The 18947-nt window shown below is 35.2% G+C and overlaps 1 protein-coding gene across 2 annotated transcripts in view; it reads left to right on the top strand.

The window, feature by feature from the left end:
• The window catches only part of LOC123388939 (regulating synaptic membrane exocytosis protein 1-like), a 230504-nt gene extending 211837 nt beyond the window's left edge, over positions 1-18667 (top strand). For both annotated transcript variants that reach the window (XM_045069369.1, XM_045069368.1), the window contains one exon: positions 17636-18667. In XM_045069369.1, the coding sequence (XP_044925304.1) occupies positions 17636-17776 (141 nt within the window). In that variant the 3' untranslated portion in view covers positions 17777-18667. The remainder of the gene's footprint in view (positions 1-17635) is intronic.
• The last annotated feature ends 280 nt before the right edge of the window (positions 18668-18947 follow it).

The raw sequence follows: 18947 nt of genomic DNA, 5'->3' as shown, positions 1-18947 counted from the left end.
TAATTTTTTTTAATCAGTTTTTTGTTTTTTCCTGTGAGTTCATATTATTGTCTGGTGTCACTTCCAGCTTTAACAATTTCCTTTAGTATTTCTTTAAAGCGAGTCTTCTATACTCGCTTTATACTGAATGCTGAATACTATCAGCTTTTGTTTATCTAGGAATGCCTTTATTTCCCCTTCAGTGTTTGAAAATTAGTTTTGCTAGATGTAAGAATCTTGGTTGGCAACTCGTTTTACTTCTTTCAGCACTTCAGATATATCATCCCAGTGTCTTAGACCTCCACTGTTCTTAATGGAAGTCAGTTGTTAATCTTACTAAGTATCTCATGTACATGACCAGTTATTCTCTTGCTACTTTCAAGCATTTATCTTTCCTGGATTTCAACATTTATTATCATGTGTATATGTCTGGTTATGGATCTCTTTGTGTTCCTCCCAGTTTGGTTCATTGAGTTTGTGGTTGTAATTTAATGTTTTCCACCACATGAAAGTTTTTCAGCCTTTATTGTTTTGATTTTTTTTTTCTGTCTCTTCCCTCCTTTAATGGCCACTCCTATTATACCTATGTTGGTGCACCTAATGGTAGTTCACATCTCTTTGAGGTTCTGAACATTTTTCTTTAAGTTTTTCTCTCTTTTAATCAGATTGCATAATCACTATTCATCTATCTTTAAGTTCATTGGTTTTTTTTTCTGCCACCTTAAATCTAATGTTCAGCCCCTGTAGTGAATTTTTTTTCTTGGTTATTATACTTTTCAATTCCAGAATCATTTTGGTTTTTAATAATTTATATGTCTTAATATATCTTCTTTATCTGATGACATATTGTTAGAATTCCCTTGATTCTTTGAGCATATTGGTAATAGCTCATTTAATGTCTTCAGTATTTCCAACATCTGGGCTCTCTCAAAGGAGTGTTCTGTTGCCTGCTTTTGTTTTGTTTTTATCTGTTAATGAGTCACACATTACTGTTTCTTTGCATGTCTCTTAATTTATAGTTCATTACTGGTCGTTTCTGATAACACATTGTAGCAAATCCATGTGTGATCCCTGTCCCCACTCCTTGGGCTTTTCGTTTGTTTGCTTTTTTCATTATTTGTTTAATGAGTTGGCAATACTATTTCAGTAAGACCTGTTTCCCCTGAAGTGTGTAACCTCTTATATTAGCACACATGGGCACAGCTTTGGAAATGTACACATCACTCTGACCTTCTCCCCATCAGGATTAATAGTGTTTTTAACCAGCTGTCTTTTTTCCTCTCTTGTCCTGGTCTCCCTGTTAAGCTTTCAGCTATTCTGCTTGTGTTGGATTCAGTCTTTAAATCCTGCTCCAATTCCAAGGTCTTTCTCTCTGTTTCCCTAGTTCTTTCTATTAAACTTCTAGTTTGTATATTGTTTCACTTGCTGCTCTCATAGAACTATCAGCCTCCCCCTTGTGGCTCAGTACCATTGTTTTTAACAGTGCTGCTTTGCTTGAACTTTTCTAGCATCTGTTCCAAATAAAATCAGTTCCCTCAGGGAAAGCTACTGAGGTCTTCCTCCCCTTATCAGAACCTCTGTACTACTACTCTGGAGTTACTGCTTATCTGGAGGTAGGGACAGAAGCCTGCTTCTCTCATGTAGATATTCCTGCTCTATGAGTGTGGCACTGGATGAAGTCAGCAAACTTTGCTCTTACTTTTCCTGGAACAGAGCCTCTGTCCTATGAGCAAGCTAGGACATAGGTGACTGAGGTCTGGTAATCTGGGCCTGCCACACCTGCATAGAGCTACAGTTGGGAAATGTATAAAGGGAGGGAACCCCTGAACACTCAATTACACTTGCCTGGAATAGAGCTTCTGCAACATAGAGCCAGAATGGGAGATGAGAAATGCTGGTGGCCCTCCCCTTTGGGGTAGATACTATAGCCCTTGCCTGGAAAGTTGGGGTGGTGGGAGAGAAAGCCTATGCTCTTGGCTGTATCCACTTAGAATTTTAGTCTTGCTGAGCTGTTTGGTGAGAAGGAAGGGAGCAGGTTGTAACTCACATGCCACAGACTCTTACTGTTCTTATGGAGATTGCCCTTTGGACAACTTCCCGAAACTTCAAATGGCTGTTTTTTAAAGGTAATTTCTAATAGTTTGGGTTTTTTTACAGAGAGGAAACCTCTAGAGCTCCTCATATCACTACTCTAGAGGATTCTTGATAGTTCTGTGTTAATGCTTATTTACTCACTGATTCATTTTTTCATTTTTTTTAAAGATTTTATTTATTTATTTGACAGACAGAGATCACAAGTAGGCAGAGAGGCAGGCAGAGAGAGAGAGAGAGAGAGAGAGGAGGAAGCAGGCTCCCTGCAGAGCAGAGAGCCCGAAGTGGGGGTCGATCCCAGGACGCTGGGATCATGACCCGAGCCGAAGGCAGAGGCTTTAACCCACTGAGCCACCCAGGTGCCCTCATTTTTTCATTTTCCCATTCATTTATTCATTCATAGATTTTTTTCTCCCATGAGCAGACTTATTTATAACTTTTTTCAAAATCAACTCTCCACTTAAAAAAACGCAATTTTATAGTGATAGATGCCATGATGTACTCTTTCTCTTTAATTTAATATAAAATTTACTTCTGAGCTTATTTTCATGTTCAAATTAACTCTGTGTGTGTGTTAATGCATAATAATTTTTATTTAATGTTATATTAAATAAAATAGAACTCCCCAAAGCTTCCTTCTTCCTCTTTGTGTATGGTATGACAACCATCTGGCTATTCTATCAACATTCCCTACTCAAATGTTTTAGGGCCAAAACTATCATGTGCCCATTTGCTTACAAGCCACAAGATCATGAACATTATTCATATTCTGTTTATTAGATCTGTTTTGGAGATATCTTTAAAACTTTATAAAATATATTTTAAAGTTATTAGGGTTGTTTTACAAATACTTAATATTTTTTTAACATGTTCAAAATCTGGTAGTTGTAACTTGAAGTTAGGCATCTAGACCTTAAGAAATCCTTTTTTTTTTTTTTCATATATTCCCTTACTATAGAATTCAATAACTAAATGTATTGACTGAGTAATTTATTTTGTTATTGTATACTATGTATATGCAATAGATTCTTTTCATACACATAAACTTGAACAGCAAATATTTTTTCAAAATTCCATTTGAATTGCTTTAAAATAATAGAAAACTAACTTTGTGCATTTACTCTATAAACATCAATATTGTAAAATATTTAATTTTCATAGAAAGCAGTCAGATGTTTTTATTGACCATCATAGTGCTATTGCAGCAAATTACATTAGTAAAAATAGAAGATTCACCTTTTGTGGGGAAAATATTACACCTTTGTTCTCTCCAGTTACTTCTGGGAATTTGAAAATGTGACTTTAATCTACATAGAAACACGTAAGACCAAAAACAAAAAGAAACACAGAAGACCAACAATGCCAGTCTTTAAACAGAGTATACAATTATGTTTCCTGATACAAGCTAAAGCAGATAGGACAATCACAGGGGGTAGGTACACTTGATGGACAGTGTTGCAGGAGGTTTTTAGGGAGGGCAGTAAGCTAAACCTTGTGTTGGTGTTTGGAATAGGTAATCATAGAGGTTTCTTGTTTTGCTCAAAGTAGTTGATGTTTTCCTTGTCTGTTGTTGTTATCCCACACTTTTAGACAAGGTAAAAAAATTATTACTAATTTTAACTACTTTGTTTCTGTGTCATAAGAATATCTCTTCTCAACTCTATATACTTTGGTTTATGAAATTTACAGTTACTAGATATGCCTAAATTCTTACAAGATATCAGAGCACCATTTGTTGAGGGTTTTGTAGAGGTTATCAATGCATCAAATGCAGTTTGGATTAATTTAGAAGTTAACAATGTTATTAATTTCTCTCCCTATATATTGGGGTTTTTTTTAATACTTTCATACCCTTACTTAGTTTCTTTCAATACCAAAATAATCTTCGTCAGCTTTTCCAACTGATGAAAAGTAGTTTACCAAATGTCAAGAGCAACTCAAATCTCATCCCCCACATGAAGCCTTCCCTGAGTGTCTCATGTGGAGTTAGAGTTAGCTCTTTCTACACCTTTTACACACTTTTATTATAACATATTCTGTTGATTAGTGACTTTCTTTTAGGTACGGAAAGAATACATACTACCTTGAATACTCAATGATGAGCATAGTACTTGACACACACTAGGCACCCAGTTCATGTTTGTTGGACAAATGTGAATTAAATGAGATAACAAATATGTTCACTTCAACTCTAACATTTTACACGTCTATGAAGTGTTAGCTGTGAGAAATCCTTACTAGAAACTAGCGAATATTTATTAGGCATATATTTCTTAAACACTGCATAGCAAGGCCTAATTCCTATGCAGTTCACATCAGAGATTCCACAGCACCCTTAGTATTTGTTGGTGTCAGCCCAGTTAAGTTGTTTTTAAATCATCCTTCTTGGACCATACATCACCATTGAACTATTTCAATAAACAGTATCAAAAATATCACTTAACTCAACTTTTGTTTCTATTTGCCAGGGTTGCCAGGGTTCTTGTTTTCTTATTTTTCTTTGAGTTCTCTCTTTTCTTAGAGATTAAAGAATTAAAGACTATTCTGTTTTTGGTTTTTTTTTTTTTGTGGGTTGACTACAAGTAAATACCTCTCATTTTACCCTATGACTCTCTGTTTTCCCTATTTTTGCTTTATTTTTAGTTTGGTCAATAATAAAAGTTGGGATATCAATAGGAATTACAGGACATGGCATAAAAAATGTAATAGGGATTGTAAAAAATAAGTTAAAAAGGCAGGTAGAGGCATACCTTATTTTATTGTGCTTCACTTTACTGCACTTTACAGATACTGCATTTTCTTACAAATCGAAGGTTTGTGGCAACTCTGTGTCAAACAAGTCTGTCAGCACCATTTTTTCAACAGCATTTGCTCACTCACTATTTCTGTGTCGCATCTTGGTAATCCTTGAAATACTTGAAATATTTCAAACATTTTCACTATTGTATTTGTTATGGTGACCTGTGATCAATGATTACAACTCATGAGGTGAAAGTTCAGGTGACAGTTAGCATTTTTTAGCAATAAAGTGCTTTTTTTTTAATTAAGGGAATCAGAACATGAATTGGGAGCCTTTTTTCAGTAAATTTTCTCTTATTTTTTAAAAGATTTTATTTATTTATTTGAGAGAGAGAGTGAGAATGAGCAAGTGGGACAGAGGGAAAGGGAAGAGGGACAAACAGATTCCCTCTGAGCACAGAGTCTGGTGTAGAACAAGATTTCAGGATCCTGAGATTATGACTGAGCTAAGTCAGATGTTCAACTGGCTAAGTCACCCAAGTGCTCCAACTAATTTTTGTAAAAAAAAAAAAAAAATTATATGTATATATATATAGATATAGATAATATATATAGATTCTATCTATAGATAGAGATTATATATCTATATATAGAGATAGAGATTGTATATCTATATAAAATATATCTATATATCTATATAATCTCTATCTATATATATATGCTGTTTCTTAGAGAAACATTTGCTTTGATTCCTCAGAAAAGTTCCACTCTTTTCAAATGAAATTGTCATTCATCGGTTCTTCTTTGAAATTTAAGATTGATCCCTTTTTAAAATTTTACTTTTAGACAAAAAAGAAAGCCTTCAGTTTCTGTGAGTCCGGTCTGTCAGTTTTCAAAAAGATAAGCACGATGCTTTGGGAAGGAGTCATGCAGCAGGGAATTCAAGGCAGGGTTTCTTGGTTCTCTCACTTGCTTTCTGCCACTCTAACACTCCTGTTCCGGTTTCCTTCGGCAACATCCTCAGTATTATTCAGGGATTGGATTTATTTTCCTCCAAGTATTCTGTTGAGTATCCAGCCACAGCAGATGCCTCTGAGCTTCCAAATATCTATGACAGGTCAGAGTTCTAATTGTCCTAGAGGATAAGGAGGCCAGGGAAGCCTCAGCAAATGTTTATAAAGCACTCAAACTTAATACATACAAAATCCCACTCCTGGTTTTACCTTCCCAACTAACTTGTTCTATCATCTTTTCCACTAGAGTAAAAGGCAACTTCATTATTCAAGTAGTTCAAATCAAAAACCCCTGGAGTCCTCCTGACTTCTTTTTTTTTTTTTCTTGTCATATCATATATCCAATCCATAAGGAAATCTTGTTGCCTCTGTTTTTAAAATATATCCAGAATACAACCTCTTCTCACCACCTCCACTTTTGCTGACCTAGTACAAGACCATTTAGTCTGAATTATTACATTGGTTTCCAAAATGGCATCTCTTTTCTTCCCATCAAAACTCCATTCCCCAAGCCTCAGCACAGCCAGAATGATTATCTTAAAATGTGAAACAGATCATGTCACATCTCTGCTTAAAACCTTACAAGGACTTCTTATTTCATTCAAAGTAAAAGCAAAAACCTTTGCTGTGATACCCAAACTCTGTGTGATCTGTACCCTACATCACACTTATCCTTTCCCATTACTCTCCCACCTGCCCACTGTCTTCTGCTTAAGCCTTCTTCCTGTCTCTAGTTCATACTAAACAAAAACACGCTAGAGTTCTTAGTATAGCTGTTTCTTCTCCTGTAGCACTCTAATTCCTCACTCCTAAACTCCTTTGATCTTTGTTCAAACATTACCATCTCAAAGAGGCCCTCTCTAATCACCCCATTAAAAATTGAAGGCTCTACCCGATCACAGAATATCCTTCCCCATTTGTCATCATTAATTTTTCTCCATAGTACTTTTCCCTGAAAGAAAAAAAACTATCTATATATACACACGCATACCTCTATCTATTTGTTCATTATGAGCTCCGTGAAGAGAGGGGTTTTAGTCTCTGCAGTATGCCCAGTGCCAATAACAACTGCAACAGATGGGCACTCAGAAAATACGATTTATATATGTATAAATATATAAATATATGTATCTTTGGATATCTATCGATATTGGTTCTGTTTCTCTAGAGAATAGATATATATTTATCATATATATATGTAGGTATGTAATATATATCAATCTATGTGATTCTAGGTGATATATATAATGTAATCTGTAGTGTGTTTTATAATGGAATCACTTATGAAATCCTAGTATATCAAACATTAAATGAACAACTGAAGGAATTGTTCTCTAATGTATCTTGAAATTATTTTGAAAAGAAAAACATTTGGATTACGTAGACTCATTGTTGAACTGAAAAACTTTCTTTTTTTTTTTTAAGATTTATGTATTTATATTAGAGAGAGAGAGCGCGCAAGCACAAACAAGCAGGGGAAGGGGCAGAGAGAAGGCTGTAAAGGAGAAGGAGAGAATGTCAAGGAAAGCCACCCTCAGTTCAGACCAAATCAAGAGGTAGATGTCTAACTGACTAAGCCATCCAGGAATCCCTGAAAAAGTTTTCCACTGGTGAAGTAAGGTTTTGTGATAGAAAAAATGAGGGAATTATAATTTGACTTGGTACACTTCATTCAGTGCAAATGAACAAAAAAACCCCATAATTTTATAATTTATTTTTAATTAGTTGAACACTTTTTAAATGTTCTGAAAAGTAATTTCCAAATTGCATTATTTCATGGACTTGTATCCTCACTGATAGTTATGTTAGCTATTATAGGCAAAATCTTTGTAGGAAGAGATTAAAAGTGTGGCTAAAGAAGTTTAGTGATTTTCTGTATATCAAAATGTTGGCAAGATGTGGTTGAAAATCCAGAGTACCTGCCTCAGAGCTTGTGGCTTTAAAATAAGATCATGTGATTAATTTCTTCTAAGACAAATTCTCATGTTATAGAAATAGTCTCTGGTATTTACAACAAATTTTAAAGGGAATATTAAATCTCCTATTTTATTTGTGGACATATTTTAATTCCTTTGCTTTGCTCTAATTGCTTGAATGGCATGGGCCATATTTTAATTGTCTTGGTGTTTTCCTGAGAAATCACCACAATGCTGCAAATAGTCAGAACTCTATGAATTTTGTTTTTGTTTTCTGTTTTAGCATTCTGTGAACTTTCAATGAGCGAATGAATGAATGGCATTTATTTCTCTGTTCCTTTTTCTTTCTTAATCAAGTGTTTTGAAATTCCAAAGTTTGAAGCTCTAAAGTATAATTTTGTATTTTAACATATCTCTTTCCTAAAACAAAATTATTAGAACTGTACTTAGCTATTGTATGGAGCTGTCTTAGTCAAAACAATGACTTCTAGCTTTGCCATCTCCACCCTGTTCAGATTAATGGTATGAGAGGGTATTTAGTCCCCTTCTTTCTTAGACAAGGCGCTGGATATTCTTGAGTCGAGAAGAATCAAAGGAGGCTCCCCACAAGCTTTTTCCACTTAACCAAGTACAGATCTGAACCTACATCAGTAGTGAGTAGTGCCTGTATGAAAGATGGGATCAGATAGATTTTAGTGTTTTAGAACATTTGCATAAAATTTGCAAGCAATCTGTTTTCTATTTCATGAATGCTGTTTCATCCTATACTTCTTGACTGGTTCTTTATTATTAACTAGAATAAATTAATTTACTTCAGTTTATATCTTTGGTAGGCATATGAGTTTGGCTGAAAGTCAACATGTATAGGGTCCTGAGATTTCCTAGTCATACATAAAATAGATAACATGTTCTAGACAAAGTATGGTATTATTAGAAACTGATTTCATGGGTTCTTTTAATTCACTCTTTTATTAGAAATTTTATTTTTGGAAATATGTGACCCAAATACATAATGCATTGTATTTTTTCCATCTCTTATAAGCCAGTTAAAATATACAATATCAAGTTGGATTTCCAAAGTGATTGTATTTCTTACAAACATTTGGACTTGCCTTTATTTAGCCTTCTCAGTGCTCCATACGGAAGTGTTTCTCCCCACTTAGACTTTTGGTATGTATTAGCAAATTAAATAGTAGAATATTATAGGCTAACATATAGTATTCTTCCATAAGTTACAACGGTTTTTATGATTCTTAATGCTTTTTGCAGGTGTTACTTCTTCTTAAATTTTACTTTAGAAGGCTAAAACTGTGAAGTTAATTCATCTACTTAGTACAGCAAATATCTAATCTCCTACTCTTAATTCAACTGTAGGGCTAATGTCATTTAATTTATAGTATACAATGCAAATAACTTCCTACTACTGCAGCTGGAAGATTATTCATATCCTTAGTTGCTTGTATTAAGATGCTTTCTTTTGAACCTAATTTTTTGTTTGCATTCACAGAAAGCCTTAAAAATAGTATCTTTGAAATATTTAATTCCAAATTGAGAAACAAATATAAATGTCATGTCTAAACATATTTGAGAACTAGAGAATATGGCTAGCAGGAGTAATCCTTAATGTCAAAATGTAAATATCTAATTGCTATATATTTTTGCTTAGGGGTTGCAAAATGTTCTCCTATTCCTACTTAACATAATTTCTGTGGCATTACTGAGATGACTACCGAGGCAATCTGAACTAGAGCAAGCCCTCAAATAATGGCCACATGGCACACCTGCTCTGAGCTCCAGTTCTTTGCTGGTTTGTCACTGATGCAGATGAAAAACTCAGGCCCAGAGAGGGGGACTAGAGCCAGGGTTGGTGCCACTCCTGTGTGGGTTCGCAAGCTGCACCCTCCCTGCCATTATCCTACCCACTGCCTCTTGGCTCTGTGCCTTCCTGGATCACTTATATCACCACATACTGGCTCTGGGCACCCCTGAAGTACACTCTGTGAGTTAATTGCCTCAGTCTTCACAGCATCCTCTGGGAGCGGCCATCAGGATCTACTGATGATGTATCACCCAGCACTGAGTGCCAAGGGCCACCTCCTCTGCTTCATTTGGGTACCTGTGCTCCTAACCCTGAGCTTCAGTGATGTACCTGCTGCATCTAGTTCAGACTATCTCAGTGGTCATCTTGGCAGTGTCATAAGAAATTATGTTAAGTAGGTATAAAAAGAGATTTATATAATCCCTAAGCAAAAGTATGTTATTCAGTTTTCAGAATTTCTTTACTCTGCAGGATCAACAGACTTTTTCTGTAAAAGGCTAGATAGCAAATATTTTCTTTTTTTTTTTTTTAATTATTTATTTAAATTCAATTTAGTGGGACGCCTGGGTGGCTCAGTCGGTTGGGCCACTGCCTTCGGCTCAGGTCATGATCCCAGGGTCTGGGGATCTAGTCCCGAGTCCGGCTCCTTCCTCAGTAGGGAGCCTGCTTCTCTCTCCACCTCTGCCTGCCACTCTACCTGCTTGTGTGCTCTGCCTCTCTTTCTCTCTCTGACAAATAAATTAATTAATAATCTTTTTAAAAAATAAATAAATAATTCAATTTAGTTGACAGATACTGCATTATTAGTTTCAGGGGTAGAATTCAGTGATACATCAATTGTGTGTAAAACCCATTGCTCATTCCATCAACTGCCTTCCTTAATTACCCAATTACACCCCCCCACCTCCCTTCCAGCTACTCCCAATTTGTTTTCTAGAGGTAAGATCTCTTATGGTTTGCCTCCCTCTCTGATTTCATCCTGTTTTATTTTTCCTTCTCTTCTCCTATGTTCATCTGTTGTGTTTCTTAAATTGACATGTGGGTGAGATCATATAGTATTTATGTTTTTATGACTAACTTATTTGCTTAGGATAATACCCTCTAGTTCCATCCACATCATAGCAAATGGCAGGCTTGAATTCTTTTTGATGACTGAGCAATATTCCACTATAGATATAGTGGAAAAATACACACACACACACACATCTTGTTTATCCATTCATCTGTGGATGGACATCGGGGCTCTTTCTATAGTTTGGCTACTATGGACATTACTGCTATAAACATTGGGGTGCATGTGCCCCCTTTGGATCACTATGTTTGTATCCTTTGGATAAATACCTCATAGTGCAATAGCTGGGTCTTAGGGTAGTTCTATTTTCAACTTTTTGAGGAACCTCCATACTGTTTCCCAAACTGGCTGCACCAGCTTGCATTCCCACCAACAGTATAAGAGGGTTCCCCTTTCTCTGCATCCTCGCCAACATCTGTTGTTTCTTGACTTGTTAATTTTTCCATCCTGACTCATGTGAGGTGGCATCTCATTGTTTTGATTTGTTTTTCCCTGATGCTGAGTAATGTTGAGCATTTTTTCATGTGTCTGTTGGCCATTTGTATATCTTCTTTGGAGAAATATCTGTTCGTGTCTTATGCCTATTTCTTGACTGGATTATTTGTTTTTTGAGTGTTGAGTTTGATAAGTTCTTGATGGATTTTGGACACTCACCCTTTATCTGATAAGACATTTGCAAATATTTTCTCCCATTCTCTTGGTTGCCTTTTAGTTTTTGTTGACTGTTTCCTTTGGATCGCAAGTATTTTAGGCTTTGTGGGCCTTAATTAAGGTCTCTTGCTATTATTAATATTATTATTATTATATTTTTTAATGATCATCTTCATTATTCTTAGCTCCTGGGCTATTCAAAAGGAGAGGGTAGGCAGGACTTGGTCCATAAGCTGTAGCCTGCTAACCCCTGAGTGGAACAAAAGGAGCAATTTGTCTCATTGCATTATTAATTTTATCTATTATATCTCTTACTTACTAAAAAGTGTGTGACAGAAAGAGAATGCATTTTTCACTGTTTCATGAACATTAAATAAGATGCTGAATGTTAAAGATTTAGCAAACTCTCTGACATATAATATGCATTAATCAACTATGTTACACATTTATGTAACAATATAGAACACTGATATATAATATAATACTAAATAGTTTTCTAATATATGATGATTACATAAACTACCAAAAGAACATATAGATATGTGTGTGTATGTGTACATATATGTGTCTGTGATTGTTTTTATTAAATCATGGATTCCTAAATATGCCATCTACCTGGAGTCCCTGTTTTAAGTCCCTTAGAAACTTGAGTCTCTTAAGTCCCTTAAGTCCCTTTCTTAAGTCCCTTAAGAAAAACAAATTATCATAAGAAGCTTAAAGTATAAATTTGAAAACTAAATGTATGATTAGCATTTGCTAAATGATAACTCTTATTATCTATTATCAACATATATAAATTTTTTATTGTGACAGGAAGTAAAGTATCTATATTTTATCATACAATGAAACAGAAACCTATTTCCATGATAATATACTCATTATTATGCATATCCCTGGTTTTTGTTCTTAAATTATTAAAATTTCATAAAAAGTTGATAAATTGTGACAATATCACAAGTTTTAAAAGATGAGAATTCTCAGGTACCTTTAGAAAGAATCATCTTTTAATAGTTAACACAGTATGATAAAACTGTAAATCCTACATTTGCTTCTTCCTTTTCTCTTTTAAATATGAAAGAGTTGCTTTTCACTAGTGAAAAAATATTAAAAATGCATATAAATACTTAGATTTCCTTATTTTCTTTGACTGCTAAGTTTCATTTATAAATAACATGTTACTAAAATCAACATTCTGATTATTTGTTAAAAATATGATTCTGGATTGCTTTTCCAGTTTGCATAATTTTGAGAATGAAGATCCAAAATTCCTTTTCACAGCTTCTGTGTACTCATGTCTTCTTCCTTCCTTCCTACCAGAGAGGGAACACCCATCCCAATACATAATGCACTATTACCAGAATTTCTTTCTCCATATATTTTGGCACTTTTTGATGTTAATATTTTATATTTGCCTTCTTGTTAACATCAACAAAAAATCCAGCTGTTTTTAATTTATGAGCTTCAATATCCCCTCCCTGCTGTGATCTGCATTTTTTCATGCTGTAGGCTAATGTGGGTACCTGCTGTGAGGGTTTTCTTTTCCTTTAATTTGTGTCTACTGTGTCACATACTGAACTATGTTCTATTTTCCAAATTTACTGTGTAGTGAGTATATAAAGTCATTAACATAATTCTGCTTGTGAGATTTCATCCCATGAGGCCAACAGGAAATTCACTTTCATTAATCACTGAAATTTAATTCTCCCAACCCTGTACCTCCCCAACCCCCGGAGGTGTGACTTATGTATGTACTACCAAAGCATTGTAAAAACTCCTCCAGTCTCCAAGTCCATATCAGCAACCACAGAGACCCTTGGAAAATTTTGTCCCATACTTGGAGCATGGCAATCTTGATGAAGCAGAGGCTCTGTGCCCCTGGTCCAGTTTTTGGAAAAAAAAATTTTTTTTAAGTTTTTTCCTGGGGTGCCTGGGTAGCATAAGCATCCAACTCTTGGTTTTGCCTCAGGTCGTAATTTCAGTGCTTGGATCTCAGGGTCCTGAGATTGTGCCCCATGTTGGGCTCTGTGCTCTGCATGGATTCTGCTTGGGTTTCTCTCTCCCTCAACACCCCCTGCCCCCACATGTGTGTATTTTATCTTTTTCTCTAAAATAAATAAATCTTTAAAACACACACACACAAAGTTTTCTGTCAATCCAGAAAACCTCTCTACAAAGGTAGAAGAGAAAGAAAACGGTTTTACTATTGAGTAGGCATTAGACTACAATGTGATGCATACCACAGTTCGTCTACTAAGAGATTGCAAAGACAAAAAGAAATCTCACCCTTTTATATAGCCAGGTGGATTGCATATGCATCCTCAAATAAGGTATCTACTCAAGAGGATGTGATGGCACCTTTGTCACACACAGTTCATCCTAAATTTATCAGATAAATGGGGCGGCCATCTATATTAACTAATTGGCTTTATGCAAAGGTTAAAAAAAACTTCTCATATTTTTATGGCAAGTGATAGTGCAACTTGGAGACAGGCATCAGAAGAAGTTAGCCTCCTACCTTCCTTAAGAAACTCTGGATAGCAATACTGTCTTCCTTAATGATTGTATTACAAAGAAATGGCTCTAGGTCCTTAGAAAAGACATTCCTGGGTCTTAAAGTTGACAAGAGACATTTTGCTTTTAAAAACACTTACGGGGGCGCCTGGGTGGTTCAGTGGGTTAAAGCCTCTGCCTTCAGCTCAGGTCATGATCCCAGGGTCCTGGGATGGAGCCCCGTGTTGGGCTCTCTGCTCAGCAGGGAGCCTGCTTCCCTTCCTCTCTCTCTGCCTGCCTCTCTGCCTACTTGTGATCTCTGTCTGTCAAACAAACAAACAAGCAAACAAAACAAAACAAAAAGAACACATAAGTTTCAAAGAGGGAAAGAACTTACAAATTTTCCAGAGTAAAAAGGACAGAGGGTTGGAGGAGTCTTTTTCCTTAGTTTGAACAGATATAATGGAGTCTCTTTTAATTTAATTTTTAAAAAGATTTTATTTATTTATTTGAGAGAAAGAGAGATAGTGAGAGACGAGGAGGTCAGAGGGAGAAGCAGACTCCCTGCGGAGCCGGGAGACTGATGTGGGATTAGATTCTGGGACTTCGGGATCGTGACCTGAGCCGAAGATAGTGGCTTAACCAACTGAGCCACCCAGGTACCCCTAATTTAATTTTTAATTTATATTTTCCCTTCCACAATCTTCCTGCACCTGCACATAGCCATCCCCTTAAAGGTTTTGGCACTTGCCCATGACATGACCAGGCCCTGCAGAAGTCTCTGCTATTGTCAGGACAGCTAATCTCCAGCCTCTTGGGTACTGGGAATTCTTTCAGGATTCTTTTCATAAAATCCAGAATATGCTAATTTATCTTATAAAAAAAATCCCAGGACACTTTGGTGGCACAGTTGGTTAAACATCCAACTCTTAATTGGCTCAGGTCATGATCTCAGGGTCTCTGGGATCAAGCCCCATGCTGGGCTCCATGCTCAGTTGAGAGCTTGGGATTCTCTCTCTCCCTCTGCCCCCCCCCCACGCTTGCACATGCGTGCACAGTGTGTGCATGTTCTCCCCCCCGCTCAAAATAAATAAAATCTTTTTTAAAAATCCCTAAGACAAGAAAATAGAGAATAAGTAGCCTGATTTGAATATGGCTCTGAAATCTGGGGACAAAAAACACAGATAAATATCTTAATAAATTACTTTCCCACCATACCACTATCATTATTTTTATTTCTCACGTAGTTTTTGAAGTTATCTGAACTGATCAGATTATATTAATTGGAAGACTTGTGTGCATGTATGTGAATATTTTTTCTATAGCCTTAGCACCATATACATTATTGAGCGCTTAATTTCCTTCAAGTATAATGTTCTATCTTTAATATTCCTATATTGCATGTGATAATTCCTAATTTATGAGATTAAATTAATACATTATGTCTGTACCATAGCATACTAATTGATATTAATAGTGCTATTGAAAAATTTTACAGATATTTCCTTCATGTTTGAGATTTCTCCAGATTTTTTTTCATTATTCTCTGTTAATCCCCTCTGAAACTCAAGAAAGCCTATGAATATTTAGTCTTCTTGCTCTAAAGTAATATTTTGATAAGTTAAACCTACTGGTGGCAGGTTCATCTTTTTTTTTTTATAAGATATTATCTGTGAAGTATCACAGTACTCCATAACTACCTCAGTAGCATGTGAATCAGTGTTTATAAATGGCCTATGAATTCAATTTGTAACTGAGCTGGGACTTTCATTGGGTATAAGAAATGTCTATGTTTGGGGTGATGGTAACAGTGACACAGTGGGAGTTGGATAATCTTTGCAGCCCTCTGACCTGGAAAAAAAATCACAGCTTCTCTTGACTTAGTTTTCTACTTGGGAAATGGAATACTATAAATACTATTATACATCACCCACTGCTCAGAGTTAAGTTAAAAAAAGAATAAGAAACTTCTACTAGAAACTATACAAGTATGTCTTTTTTATTCATATTCTTTTTACATAAGACTTGGTGTTAAGTAGAACAGAAAGAACTGGGTAATCATTCATGATCACTTCTCATTTAATGTAGTTGATATCTTTTAATTATAATTCTTTAATTCATTATAGACTGCTAAAGTGGACAGTTCATTCTCTGCTTCTGAAATCTGTAGTAAAATGCCTCAAACCATTATTTTAGTGAAATGTAATAAGTAAAACATGGCCTGGATGTTCATGCTACAAAACTAGGTTGTTGCTTAGCATTCCTGTTCAGATGTTGTAATGTATGACTTTTTTATGATTCTTCCTTTAAAAGTTTTCTATCCACATAACTTCAGGATGAGACCATTTTGGGTCTTGCAAAATAATCAGAAAGAATTAAAAACTATTTCAACCCAGCTGTTCAGTTACTAAGAACTTCTGCAAATTTTGTTTAAATTATTCTGGAAAAGAATTTGATTTTTTTTTCTTTTTTATCTTGCTAACTGTTTTGAATTTAAAATTATTTTTTTTCTCTGCATGTACCAATTATTTGTGTCAGCCCAAACTCTCTGGCTAGGTGATTATTTCAGGTACTTTATTATTTAATATGTTTGAATGACATTTACTTTTATGTGATCTAAGCCATTCCTTGCTACTTTTTTTTCCAGAATTTATTATTGTGTATATCAGCTTTATTTTCCAGAGAAAAACATATTTTATTTTATTCATATATTCATTCCTTTGCTGTGAGGTTTGATTATTTTTAGGTCAGTATTTTATCAATGTTACTGCAGCAGCTAAGCATAAATTGTGTATATTCCACATCCATTTTTTAAAGTAAAATATCAAGGTGGAGACTGATTATGGAACTAGGTCATAATGATGGATAATCTTCTTAGAGACATCTGTTTGGGGGATATTGTGCAGTTGGATCCGCCAAATTCTCTTACAGCAGCGTCAACACAATTCTGTTAATGTACACTTTTTTTTATCTTAGTGCTTTTATTATTTTACTATTTATTTTTCCACAAATTACACATTTTTAGAAAAGTATTTTGTAACACATATCTGATATCATCTATCTTGTAGTGGCAAAATTCTGTCCCACAGATCATTTGGGAGGCTGCGTGAAAAGTTAAAGTACTGAAATTTTGACATATCTTGAGTAAAATATACCAGAGCACTGGAAAAGGACATTTATAGGCCCCGAATATAGATTTAAAAGACCAGACATTTATTCTCAAAACAAGAAAATTGGTCAAAATATTAAAAAAATAACTTTGAGAGATTCCGGAAAGTGTGAAAATTTCCACATTGTTCTTTCAAAGAAATTTGACAGTTCAGAAAACACAAATTTAAAAATGAGAGGGTGTCCTAAGAGGGAAATAGGAATTGATCAACTTGGTTTCTCAGGCATTGATGAATTACCTACAGTGTTCTTAATATATCTTTTTGACTCTGTTGGTTTCTTTCAGTGAAGAGAGACCTATCCCCTACATCTGTTGATAATATAAATTGTGGTTAGCAAGGAGAAGTTCATCAGTCTTCGTTCTCAAAACTCAAGACAGTTAGAATCATAATTTTTATTCTGAGAAGAATGGAAAGTGTCTTGGTTCATCCCTAAAGTTAAAATAGTAGTGCAAGGGCCTAAATGTAACCAAATTAGCATTAATGAGAACAATAATATCATAATGAAAGTTAATTTGCATAGTGTATCATTTGAAAATATCACCCGTTGTGGAGGCAGACATTTTGGGGTTAATGTTTATTAAGTACATAATGTTGTTGCATTTAGTGTTCTCAGGTATGTGTGTGTATGTGTGTGTATTATATGTCTATATATTTTTATTTAATTAGACAGCCTTATTATTATTTTTGTGTTACAGATGAGGAAACTGAGTCACAGTGCAATTACTCAAGGTCATCTTGACTTGTTCCATCCTTCATTTGGAAAAGTCTGTTATGAAAAATCTGGGCACCTTAAAATCCAGGCCAGTGCAAACAAGCCACTTGAAGAGCTGATTTAAATGCAGATCTTTGGGCCTTTCTTCCAGGAATTTTGATTTGGTAGATTTGGGATGTGGCCTAGAAATCTGCATTTCTAGAACTTCTCAGGTGATGCCTATTCAGACCACACTTTAAGTAGCACTGATCCAAGCTACAGTAATAAAAATTGTTGTATACTATCACGTTATATCCTAAGCATGAAAAATGGTTTAGTAATCAAGTCACACCTCATTTATCCACATTCATCCTTCTACTGACTTCATCTTTCTGAAAAACAGGTAAGCACTAGGAAGTGGGCAAAAAAATGAGTGAAATTTCATAAATAATTTGACCACATCTAAACAATTAAGCCCATAATATTAATTCATAAGAGATCCTAGCGTGCTCTTAGGTTATTCCTAGCTCTTTAAAAAGCTAGACTTTATTGCTCGTCTTCAGATTTGTAAAATTGAATTAGAAGAAAAAAGAGAGGCTACTCTAGTTTAGCAGGTATCCTGGTAAGAAGTATCTGGCAGCTTCAGTAGATAGTCAAAACTAGAAAAACAGACACAAGAATTAAAAATTAAAGCAGTCTGGGTTTGTGATATTCACAATCCAACTGACCTCCTGAGCATCTCAAATGGACTTGAGAATTTACAGTTCTCAGGGGTTGTAACATGTGCAAATACATCTGCTCCTTACAGGGACAGCGCTAGAGAGAGAAAAGAATATGGAATTTGGAGTCAGACAGAGTAGTTTCAAATCCCAGTTCCTTCACTACTGGCTATGGATGGCACTTAAGTTTTCTGCAACTAAGTTTTCTCATCTGTGAGGCCATCATAGCAACCACCTCCTTAATGAAGTAAAAAGAATTATAATTAAAAAAAAAAAAGAAAAAAGCAGGTGAGCAAGTTTCCTTGCAGGATACCTAGTACATAATAGAAATCCTAGTCTTTGCTATCTTCCGAACACATTAAGGATAATTAGGGTAGGATATGGAGTCAACCAGACCTGGGCTTAGATGCTGGCTGTGTACTCATTAGCTGGAAACCTTTAGGTAGCCCTTTTGAATTCTCAGTGCCTCTCTTTTCTCATTTACGAAGCAGAGTTGATGCCTTTTTTTCTGGGTTAGTATAATAATTATTGATAATGTACATACAGCATTTTGCTTATATTAGGTCTTCAATAAATAGTAATTGTAATGATTATAGT

The sequence above is a fragment of the Mustela putorius genome, unplaced genomic scaffold, assembly GCF_011764305.1.
Source record: "Mustela putorius furo isolate JIRA1106 unplaced genomic scaffold, ASM1176430v1.1 tig00003927_pilon_pilon_pilon, whole genome shotgun sequence".
NCBI lineage: Eukaryota > Metazoa > Chordata > Mammalia > Carnivora > Mustelidae > Mustela > Mustela putorius.
This window is presented reverse-complemented; position numbering and strand designations above follow the sequence as displayed.